Here is a 12,023-nt window from a genome sequence, read left to right as displayed (position 1 = left end):
ACGCATCCGATGATGATTGTTCAACAAAACTCCACATATGAGAGATACTCAGAAACAGAGCGACTCCATGCAGAAAATTTGGTATCCCTACACTCATCTCAGTCAGGCTTGGTTGACAACACTTTCTTCATTGAAGAGTTTAATTTAGACGAGCAGTATTTCCTGGTAGCACAATCAGAAGAGTGGTTTCTGGAAGTTGTCTATAGTCCACGGGCTGAAAGATTTTCCAGTTAGCGTTTGGGCAACTGGGTGAATTGCAACCACTATCCCTATATTATACACTCTGTGTTTCCTCGGGACTAGTGGTGGTTCATTATAGCAGATGTGCTAAATAAAAATATTTTTCAAAAGGTTGAGAAAGGTCAGAGGCACCAAGGAGTAGTTATAACCGATATGGAGGTCTTCTCAAGAAGACATATAGCTGAGGTTTGACTATTTGTAACAAGTCGAGTGACAGCAGAAAGTCCCCACCGTAGCTGACATATTAGATCAAATGTGACATGAGAGACTTGGTAGATGTGTGCAGAACATTGTTATTTAAACCTTCTCAGAGTAACAGCAAAGCTAAGTAAACACCAGCACAAACAAAGAAGTTCATGTTTTGATCTCCGTTTGAAGAACTACAGCGCTACAGAGAGAACATTTCAATGTACAAGAAGGGACAAAAGCATATCAGAGAAAACTTATCAGTAACTCATATAATGATGATTTCAAAACTAAGTTAGTTCGCCATCTACTTAACTCATCATATGGAACGCGGATGAAGAAGCAATGTTCGTTTTACTATCAACGATCCTCAACCCATCATATTTCATGATTCCTCTGATCATGATGAGGGTAGCAATGATGCTAGTGACATTGTCTTAAATAAAGGACACTTCAGACAGCAGAGTACGATGTGAATGGTTTGACTGCTATTCCTTACAGGTGGAATGAGCACGTAGCTTGCAGAGGGAGTGATTGTTCCTGGCAATGGGATAATGTCGATGACAACGAGTGTAATGGTGGTGGTGATGAAATATTCAATTATATAAAAACAATCAAATAAAAACAAGAACAGAGGAAACAAATATGAAAATGAAATATTTCAACAATGCATCAGCTTGTTTTCAATAAAGGACATTTTTCTCCAGCAACTGATGCAATGATCTTCCTATTTCCAATTCCAATGTATTTTGCCATATAAAATTACATCTGTTCCTTTACTTGATATCTTTCAACATTTTCTTTATGTATTTAGTTTTAATACAGATTCTGATTTTGTTTACCATTCTGTATTCTATTAAAGAACATAAAAGTCATTAAGAATTTATTGTTTCAGCATTTTTTCCTTGTGTGTACAGTTCAATACTTTTTAATTCAGAAAAGAAGTCATTTGAATATTGAAGAAAAAAGAGAATGACCAAACGAAAAAGCAACGAAAGAGGAATGAGAAAAAAATGATAATCTTCTGACTTAAACATTGAAATTATTAAACATACTTGGTGAACGGAATGTTTTAGTGTGGGCATGCATCTGTGTGTGTATATATATATATATATATATATATATATATATATAATACAAAAAATATATAATACACACATATATATACATATATATATATTTCTGTGTGACAAATACACTGTACCTTAGTGAGAGCTGTGCGAGCCATGTACAGAGATGCTGTCAGTAAGGTGAGGGTTGGTAATGAGTACATTGAAGAATTCCGGGTGGAGGTAGGGGTCCACCAAGTTTCAGTCCTCAGCCCCCTCCTATTTATCATAGTCCTCCAGGCAATAACAGAGGAATTCAAAACAGAATGCTCCTGGGATCTCCTCTATGCTGATTACTTTGCTCTAATTGCTGAAAGTGTAGCTGCTAGAATAAGAATAGCCTGGGCAAAGTTCAGAGAGCTCTTACCTCTGCTGGTGACAAAGGGCCTCTCACTCAGAGTAAAAGGCAGACCATATGACGCATGTGTACGAAGAGCCTTGCTCGAAATGTAAAACACCTTTCTGTCCTTTTCTGAGCGTCTTATTAATACTTTTCATGTACCATGTCCTCATGTTGTTCTTTATTTTCTTGTTATATTTTTTGCCGTTTTTTTTTATTAATTATATATATATATCTATATATGTGTGTGTGTGTGTGTGCTTAATACTATTAAGCACAACATTTTGTTGACAGTTGATTGAATGATGAACACAGAGCTCCAATTTCACCAGAAGCAATTGTGCATATAACAGTACACAGAAATAATATATGTATGTATGCATGTGTGTGTGTATATATATATATATATATATATATATATATATATATATATATATATATATATATGGATCAGTAGATAAGTATATGCGTCCATGACTATGTTTGTTCCTACACAATCTGACAAATGTTGGTTTGCTTATATCCCTGTAATTTAACAGTTCAGCAAAAGATATCGCTGTAATAAGTAACAGCATTGACAAGAATAAGTCCTGGGTCAGATTTGTTAGATAGGGAGATTCACAAAGCCTTAATTGATTTAGTACTACACTAGAAATCAGTCGGGAGCAAAGTGATGTACAGTGAGAGAAAGTCCAAATCCCCATGTTTGCAAAGAAAACTTTTTGTAAGTGCAAACCAGAACTACTTTTCTTAAGTTTTGAAGCTTAATTTTTTTTCTGCCTTTAATTTTCCTCATTTTCAAATATGGGTCAGGTGTACTAATGACTATGCAAGAGATGTATAGATTGATATCAGCAATTTCTGCTAATGTTACAATTCTCGGAGAAACCAAATAATCTGGAGATTTGAAAATTCAACTTCCATTCACTCTTTCAGGAACTCATCCTGTATGAAAGTCGAAGACTGTCGGTCTGTCCATCTGACTAGCTTATTCAACCAGTGACTGAAAAAACCGTTAACCAAAACTTGAAGCTCCAGTCAAAACATGACTTGTCTTTTAGTATTGAATTCAACATGAATGTTTTGTTATCATTAAAAATTCCATTAAAATAACAACACAAAATCGTGTGTGTGTGTGTATGTGTGTGTGCATGCATATATTTGTATGTATGTATGTATGTATGTATGTATGTATGTATGTATGTAGGTAGGTAGGTAGGTAGGAAATAAAAATATCAGCATTTTGTTTCTTTCTTTTATATGTTGTCATAAAAAGAAATATTTCTCAGTCCCCAATATGATTTCAATACTCATTAAAACATTTCTAAGGAACTTTCTAAATGAATTTCTGTGCACCATTAGAATTGTTTCTCCTTAACTAATTCTCATTCATGAAATCCAAAATACTACGGATTCACTGATGAATGTTTCTATGGGGGAGTCTGCTTGGATGCGCTTCATTATCCAATCTACTCCTTAGACCATTCTTACTCGTTTGTTAATTTCTGGTTAACGTTCCCATATTTTCCCATAATTGTTGCATATGTGATTGTGAGTTAAGATGTCAACGCGTAATTCAAATAAATATTTTACTCTTGATTCTAGCTCAGTGAAAATAGCATTGATTCTATGTTGGTCTTAGGAATTGCATTATTTCATTGTTTAAACCAACTAAACAATGTGATATAAATATTTTATAGAGTATCCATCACATATAATTTTTTCTCCTAGATACACTTACGTAGTTTTATAGAATATTATCATCTTACCCTGTAATCATTAGGAATGGTAGATAATTTGTGCCCTTGGGCATCCCGGGCCACCAAAGAGTTTCTGTTGAGGCTATATTCTATTTGATGGTTTCTGTCTTTATCAGTGGCAACGATTCTCAAAATAATGCTATCCAAAGGAGATTCTGAAAGTAAAAAGTAAAACAAATACTTTGAAAAGGAAAAAAGCTAAACAACAAAAGGGGTTACAAAAGGGTGCCACAAATTACCAAACTGATACACTCTCCTAGATTGTGTGCAAAAACTAATACATATTCTCCTTTGTCTAACACACAAAGTATAACTGACTGCTTCACCATGACCTGGACAATGCCCCTGCACACAAGCCTGTGGTTGCAAAGGCTGCTGTGGTTTTGAACTGGTTGATCATTTTCCAATATTCTCCTTATTTGGCACCATCTGACTATTTTCTGTTCCCCAATATGAAAAAACACTTGGCTGGGAAGTTGTACCGATGATGAGGTCATATCTGCTGTTGAGGACTTTTTTGATGGTCAAGACAAGAGCCTTTATATACCATGGAATCCAAGCGCTGCGACACCAATGAGAGAAGTGTATGGACAGCTAAGGAGACTATGTCGCAAAATAAAACACATTTGATCAAGTTCGACCATTGCATTGTGGTCAGCGTATGAACTTTTCAGCCCACCCTCGTATATCTAACAGCCAATGCCTATTGATCCCTTGAAGAGAAAACAGAAGGAAGAAAGAGCTATTGAATGGCAGTGCACAATAAAGAATACAGTTATTGATGTTGCCTGATACTTTTCGAATTAACAAGAAGCTCTATTATCGACAGTATGTAAAACCAATCAGAGTGAACAACGTTTATATGGCTGCGTATGACAAAACCTAGTTTTGATTTGGTTGACAAATTCAGTCTAAAGAAGACAACAGAAACAACAATCTTTTCAAAACAAAAGTTGCTGCCGCATAAGATTTAGAGGTTTCAAATTTTGGCTCAAGGCTAGTAATTTAGGGGGAGAGGGCTAAGTCGATTACATTTGGAGTGACATGTGACTTTAAGAAAGTGGACTAATGGAAACTGATGCCACAAATAGGTAAAGTACTCAAGATTTTCAAGTGATGTACACGCTAACAATATCATCGTAAGTAAAGGACTAGTAAGAGGCAGTTAAGTATGGTGGTGGTAGAAAATTTGGGATTTGAAGTAAGATGTTATCTAAGTAATGGGATAAACCGAACAATGAACCACGATGGACGTCGTTCATCCTTCAGTTCTGTTTATTGTCATTGTTTAATATGTTTATTAAGAAAAAGGAGATAGTGAGAATTTGGATAAAAAGTATATAATTTGGATAAAATGCTTAACTGCATTATATCTGTCTTCACGTTCTGAGTTCAAATTCCACCAAGGTTGACTTTCATCCTTTCGAGGGTCAATGAAATAGTACCAGTTGATCTAATCGACTTAATCCCCTCTCGTTAAGCATTTGAAACCAATTATTATCCCCGATAAAAGCAATAAACGATTCTCCATTTTACTCACTCTCATCAACTGTTTTGATATACTCGGAGCGGTCAAACTTGGGTGCCTTGTTATTTATATCCTCGAGATTTATGATCACATTCGTGCTGCCGGTCAGTCTTGGGGTTCCTTGATCTTCAGCAATCACCTGCAGAATAAAAACAAAGAACTACAACGGAGGCAAACTAAAACATTTTTTTTTTTTTGTCTTAAGTGTTTAAAACTATTTTTATATCCTTTCCAATCGTTTCATCTAAATATTGCAGGGAAGAAGGTTTTCTTGTAACTGTAAAGGACCCTTCCATGGAACACCATGTCAGCTATGTGGTCTTTATTGGTGTTGGGACAAATAGAATTAAATAGGATGTTATTAGGTGGTGAGGAGGTGGTGGCGAGGAGGATATGCAGGGGGTGATGTTTGAGGTTATGTGTTGGAAGAACCTACGATATGTGGTGAGTTTTCAGTTTTGATTTAAATGACAAACGATCGAAAACTTTTCAACCATGACCATCCCACCCTTTTCAGACATAGTATATCTAATAGTAGTAGTAGTAGTAGTAGTAGTAGTAGTAGTAGTAGTAGTAGTAGTAGTAGTAGTAGCAGCAGCAGTAGCGGAGGTGATAGTGGTATCAATGAGCGGAGGTGATAGTAGTATCAATGAGCGAAGGTGCCGGCAAGTGACAATGATGGTCGTGGGCAGTGGCAACAATAAAAGTGACACTAGTGCATCGATCTTCAGGTGACCCCCCACCCCCGCACACACACCACCACTACCACCACCACCCAATCTCACTGAACAAAACCTGACAAAGCCTTTTATGCTGATCACCATTTAAAAGATGATAAAAGTTTGTTGAATAATAAATATATTGACAAAATATTGGTCAGATAGAGTTAGGAAAGTAAGAAAAGGTTTTCTCAAAGAAATTAAATTTTTTGGTTCATACACACAGATGTTTTTATATGAAGATCAAATGCTATCAACACAACATTGAAGTTAATGTCTGTGATATTTGTGTGGCAACCATGCTGGTAATGGTCCCATATCACCCCCCCCCCCTGCTGGTGCCACATGAAAAGCATCTTGTAAAGTGGTTTGTGTTAGGAAGGGCCATGTCAAAAAAACCATGCAAAACCAAATCAAAAAACCAGACAACTGGAGCCTGGTGCATAGATATGGGTTTCATAGCTGGCAGGGCGGGAGGGGTGGGCCCCAGAGTGCTAAATACATTCCACACATTAGAGCATCGAGCATCTGATTAGGTGATTATCACTTAAGGATGACAGTGAAAGAGTGGTTGTAAGCATGTATGTATTTTTCAAAGGTATTTGTGACACATGTAAAATGACTTACTATGAAAGGTTGTAGATTCAGTTTATCATTTACATAGGCATGGGAGTGGCTGTGTGGTATGTAGCTTGCTAACCAACCACATGGTTCCAGGTTCAGTCCCACTGCGTAGCACTTTGGGCAAATGTCTTCTACTATAACCTCGGGCCGACCAAAGCCTTGAGAGTGGATTTGGTAGATGGAAACTGAAAGAAGCCCGTCGTATATATATATATATATATATATATATATATATATGTTTGTGAGTCTGTGTTTGTCCCCCTAACATCGCTTGACAACCAATGCTGGTGTGTTTACGTCCTTGTAACTTAGCGGTTCGGCAAAAGAGACCGATAGAATAAGTACTAGGCTAACAAAGAATAAGTCCTGGGGTCGATTTACTTGACTAAAGGCGGTACTCCAGCATGGCCACAGTCAAAAAGAATATATTGTACATTGAATATATAAACAAACACATTTGAAAAGGAGTTAAACATGTATCCATAGGCAGATTGTGTCGATGAGCAGTGTTTAGGAAAATAACTATCTGCTGAGCCAAATTCACAACTCAATTTAAACGACCCGTTGGAATCGTTTCGCTTGATTTTGTGTGGATAATAGAATTGAAAAAAGAAAATGGTATCTACATTACTGCTTTCCAAGCATCATACCTGCATAATGTATTTGCTATACACATCAAAATCCAGCACCGCTTGAGACGTTACATAAATCTTGCCACTACGTGGATCGATATCAAAATTATCGTAGCTGCCACTTTTAATGCTGTAAGTAATTTGGGCATTGGATCCAATGTCTTTATCAACTGCCTGCACAGTGAGCACGGAGGTTCCTGCAATGATAAAACAATAAAAATGGTCAAGGTTTTTTTTTCCTCTTACTCTTTCCATTTACTGATAATCATAGACATTAATTAACGAAGTAAACTTAAGAATGATTAATCAAAATTAATTAAAGTCACTTTCTGCTTATTAGTACGAGCTTAATTTGAATTGCTCATGTTCTTTTAGTTTTCAAGTTTTGTAACAATCTTCTTTTTAAATTTTTCAAATAAGGAAATTGGTCTATAACGAACAAGTTAATTTCAACAACATTTCAACAACTACCAGAACGTATGTGTGTGTTGGCAATCCGTCAGTTGCAACGATGAGGGCTACAGCTGATCCCATCAACAAAACAGCCTGCTGGTGAAATTAACATGCAAGTGGTTGAGTACTCCACAGACATGTGTATCCCTAATGTTGTTCTCAGGGAGATTCAGCTAACCTTTCAAAATTCAGGGTAATACTCATTTTTGCCAGGTGAGTTGACTGGAGCAACGTGAAATAAAGGGTCTTGCTCAAGGACACGTCACCAGAAATTGAACTTAGGACCTTATGATCATGAGCCAAACACCCTAACCACTAAGCCACGTGCCTTCACACATGCATATACAGATACATAAGTATGTGTGTGTGTGTATTCAATTATAACTGTATACACATACATATATATATATATATATATATATATATATATATATATATATATATATATATATATATATATATATATATATATATATATATATGTCTATATTTGTATATAAATGTGTATGTGTTTGTCTGCATTCTGTGAGTGACTGAGCGTGTGACCGGATGGCACATTCCTGAGAATAAAAACTGATACACACACACACACACACACACACTCTATATATATATATATATATATATATATATATATATATATATATATATATATATATATATATATATATATACGAAAGAAGGTTTGAAAATGCAATTTTAAAGATGTTTATTGACTTGACTGGTTTCACTTTTTTAGAAAGAGATTGTCAAAAGTAAAATGTAAAGCTTTGTATAAGCTTTGTTGTGTTAAGTACTGGTTATCACAAAAGTATTAAAATACAGTTATACATTCTTTGATAATAACAAGAAAATGTTATATATATATATATATATATATATATATATATATATATATATATATATATATATATAACAACGTAAAGTTTTTGGAGAAATAACTGGTTTCGAAATTTCTCAAATTTCTTTACCTATATCGTGTCATGTCTTTGCTATGTTGTGAAATATGGAATTCCAGACAGGCGAAGGTAATCAGAGATTTTTTCTGGTATAAGGGAGATAATTAAAAATTGTTGGGAATGACTAGGTTTTATTAATTTAACATGATTTGGTTTAGAAGGAAAAGAATATTACAAGTGGTTAGGTTTTGCTTTATATTTTTTTCAATGAGGTCAGTTTTCTTATTAAAAAATGTTAGAAACGCTTAAGTTTTGGCTTATATTTTTCAATGAAGAAGGTTTCCTTATTTAATCTAACTTGTGTTAGTGTTCCAATGGCACATTGATAGAATGGAAAGATTACGAATTGTGGTAGCATTTGTTTTGCGCATTTCTCAATATGTTCACTAAAGGGTATCATTCTGTATTCTGGGAATGCAATCTGCTGTCGGTGCAGAATGCATCTACATCTGAGCGATAATGCTGTGGATCCTATGTAGTTTTGGTGGGAGCTTGAGCAACTTATAACATAAATCAGGTTTTCTGAAGCACAAGTAAAGTCAGATTTGATTTTTAATTTCTGTCCCTCTTTGAAAAGGAATTCTGATCTTTCTAGAAGGTTTGGGCACGTTGTGCAATTTGGTTGACCACATTTTTTCACTTTTGCATCTGTTATTTTAGAAAATAATTTTGTCTTTGCAAGGATCTTTTTTAGTGAGTTCGGTTGTTTGTGGCTTTTAATGATTTTATGTATGTGTAAAATTTCCTTTAATTTGGGGTCCTTATGTAGCATTAGTAAATTTTGGGTGATTATGGGGAAGGCTTCTTTGTTTCTGGGGTTGTATGTGGATATGTACGGCAGTGTTTTCGGGGATGGTGTGTTGCTGTGTTGAACTTTTCTTAAGGTTTCTATGTCAATTTGTGTTTTACGTCTGACTCCATCCTCTATGAGTTGAACTGGGTAGTGTCTGTCAATTAGGATGTCTTTGAGTTCTTGTAGTCTAAAGTCTCTGATATTTTGTTCTGACACTATTGTGCATATCCTTCTTGCAAGGTTGAAGGAGATGTTTGTTTTGGTGTAATATGTATGTATGTATAATATAAAGAAAATGGAGAGTTTGAATACAGCAAAATCAATTTATTTACATAACTGTCAATTACGCAATGCCTATGATCATTTCAATATCCACCTTCATTTATTTTACAATTAACAATTGCATTATGAGTTCAGAATGCAGATGTCTCTTCAGGGCCAAAATTGACATATTTATCTTTACATCCTAATACATAGAGTGTTCATCATAGATTAAGACAGCAGCATGCGTTTTTCTGTGTGTGAGTGTATATTAGCATATTCACCCTTAAGCTTAAATAAATTTACTTTGTTGTATTCAAACTCTTCATTTTCTTTATATTATACTACTAAATTCATATACAAAGATATTGAAACAGATGGAAACATTTGTACGGACTACTGGAATGGCGTAATGTGTATAGTACTGGTTCTATTAAACACTAATGCTAACGCAAGAAGACAAATTCCAGTAAATTCGCAGATATACGGATGAACTGAAGGAAGCTAGGATGTAAGACATCCCTGGAAAGAGCAATCTCTTTACAAATCTTCATATATATATATATAGTGTGTGTTTTGAAGGGGTTAACATGCAAGCTGTGTCCTCCTGAAACACATCAGTATGTACACATTAATCTAATGTATGTATAAAGATATTTTACTTCTAATGTGATATACATAACAAGTGAAGTTTTTGATGAATTCAAATTACTGGGTTGAAAAGTTCATAAACAAACTATGAAGGAGTGATGCTGGAGCTGTGAAATTTTGCCTGCATTAATTTCAACCCTTCTTATTAATAACTGCATTGTTTCTTTCCAGGTAAACTGACAGCTGACCTCATATGATGACATTCGATGAGAGTGTCTTGGTCCGCCTATGAACTTTTCAGCCGACCCTCGTACACATCATTTTATTACTTGATCCAATCCATGGTTCCTTGCTGCACTCGTGACGCTTCATCATCCAAGAGCAGGCAGAAGCTTCAGTGAAGGGGTTCTTCACCTTGAAGTACAAGAACTGGTGTCAGTGTGGGATCAAAGAATTGGCAGAAAGGTGGCTTCAGACAGTACCACAAATGATGACCTCTACCTTGAATTCTAGGCTGCTTTTGTCGTAAAGAAACTGAGTTGCCAAAATGTTGCAAAACTTTTGACTCAATGCAATAATTTCTTTTGGATGATGCATCTTTCAAAGCACAATTCACTCTACATATTCTATCAAAAACTCGTTTATTTCCATTTTAAAGCATGTTCTCTTAGAAGAACTTTAAATCAGTTGATTGCGATGATTAATGATAAACATCAGCCAATTGAAGAACTATTTTTAATATTCTTAATTGCAAGCAATTAAGAATAATAAAAATATGAGATGACTCATTGCAGTTTGGACTCGTCTGTAACCGGTTTTAGTTCTGGAGATTTTATCTAAAGCCTCCAAACATTTATTTCAGAAAACAATGCGAATTTTGAAGGAAACAAAAGTTAATAGTGTGTTATGATAATGTTGAATATTATTGAGAAAAATTAGCAAAAAAGCAAATTGGCAAAAAAACATTTTGTCCAGCAAATGACTCTGCCTACTCGCCATCTCAAACTGGTCGTGCCATATTGTTTATTATTACCTAGAACTTATTTGTGTCAGGCATTTATTGAAATAGTAATAACGTTGGTGTTGAAGCAAATATGTCGGATTTGTTGAATTTGTGAGAGGTGATAGTCGTAAGAATAAGGTCGTTTCAGTTGCAAACAGTCATAATAGTGACTATGCTGTTAGTTGTTGGTGTTACTAGTATTGATGTTGATAACAACTATTCTGAAAATGCTAGAAATGTTGGTTGAGGCGACAATGTTCAAGTAGAATGTTTTCATTAATGTCTAAAAACAAAAACAAAATCAACTGGTCTTTTTTTTTAAGTTGATAAATTCAAATAGATTCAGAGCTTGTGTTTACAAGTGTATATGTGTATGCTGCTAGTTGCTGTTTGTTTCGTTTGTATATTTGTTGTTGTTTGTGTTTTTTAGCCTCTGATATTTCTTTCAGCAGGTGATCTTTTCAAGAAAATTTCCAGAACTTTTCTAAAACATATTGGGTTATTTATATATTTTAATGTAATTTAAATACAAAAATAAAGAAAGTGATAAAAACAGAAATTCTATAGCAGCTAAACATATGTTTGGTTTTTATGAAAATAAACGATACATAATATAAATTTAAATGTATTTCTAATACAAAATGCATATAATTAAATACATGAATAAAAATATATTGATGCAGTTAAAAAATTAGATTCTAAACACATGCAAATAAGTTAATCAAAATTGAATAAGTTATATATTTGTCTACTATACAACAGCAACAGCAATAATAATCTTTTCTACTAAAGGCACAAGGCCTCAAATTTGTGGGGAGGGGATGG

General features: G+C 34.6%; 1 protein-coding gene across 1 annotated transcript in view; it reads right to left on the bottom strand.

The window, feature by feature from the left end:
- LOC106870759 (cadherin-87A) overlaps positions 1–12,023 on the bottom strand; it is a 121,480-nt gene that overhangs the window by 48,165 nt on the left and 61,292 nt on the right. The window contains exons 20-22 of the mRNA XM_014916956.3: positions 7,157–7,335; positions 5,176–5,302; positions 3,645–3,790 (exon numbers count right to left, since the gene is read on the bottom strand). Of these exons, the coding sequence (XP_014772442.2) occupies positions 3,645–3,790; positions 5,176–5,302; positions 7,157–7,335 (452 nt within the window). The remainder of the gene's footprint in view (positions 1–3,644; positions 3,791–5,175; positions 5,303–7,156; positions 7,336–12,023) is intronic.

This window comes from Octopus bimaculoides, chromosome 2 (assembly GCF_046866305.1).
Source record: "Octopus bimaculoides isolate indiv1 chromosome 2, ASM4686630v1, whole genome shotgun sequence".
NCBI classification, from domain to species: Eukaryota; Metazoa; Mollusca; class Cephalopoda; order Octopoda; family Octopodidae; genus Octopus; species Octopus bimaculoides.
Note: the sequence above shows the minus strand (reverse complement) of the source record. Positions and strands in the feature narration are given on the sequence as shown.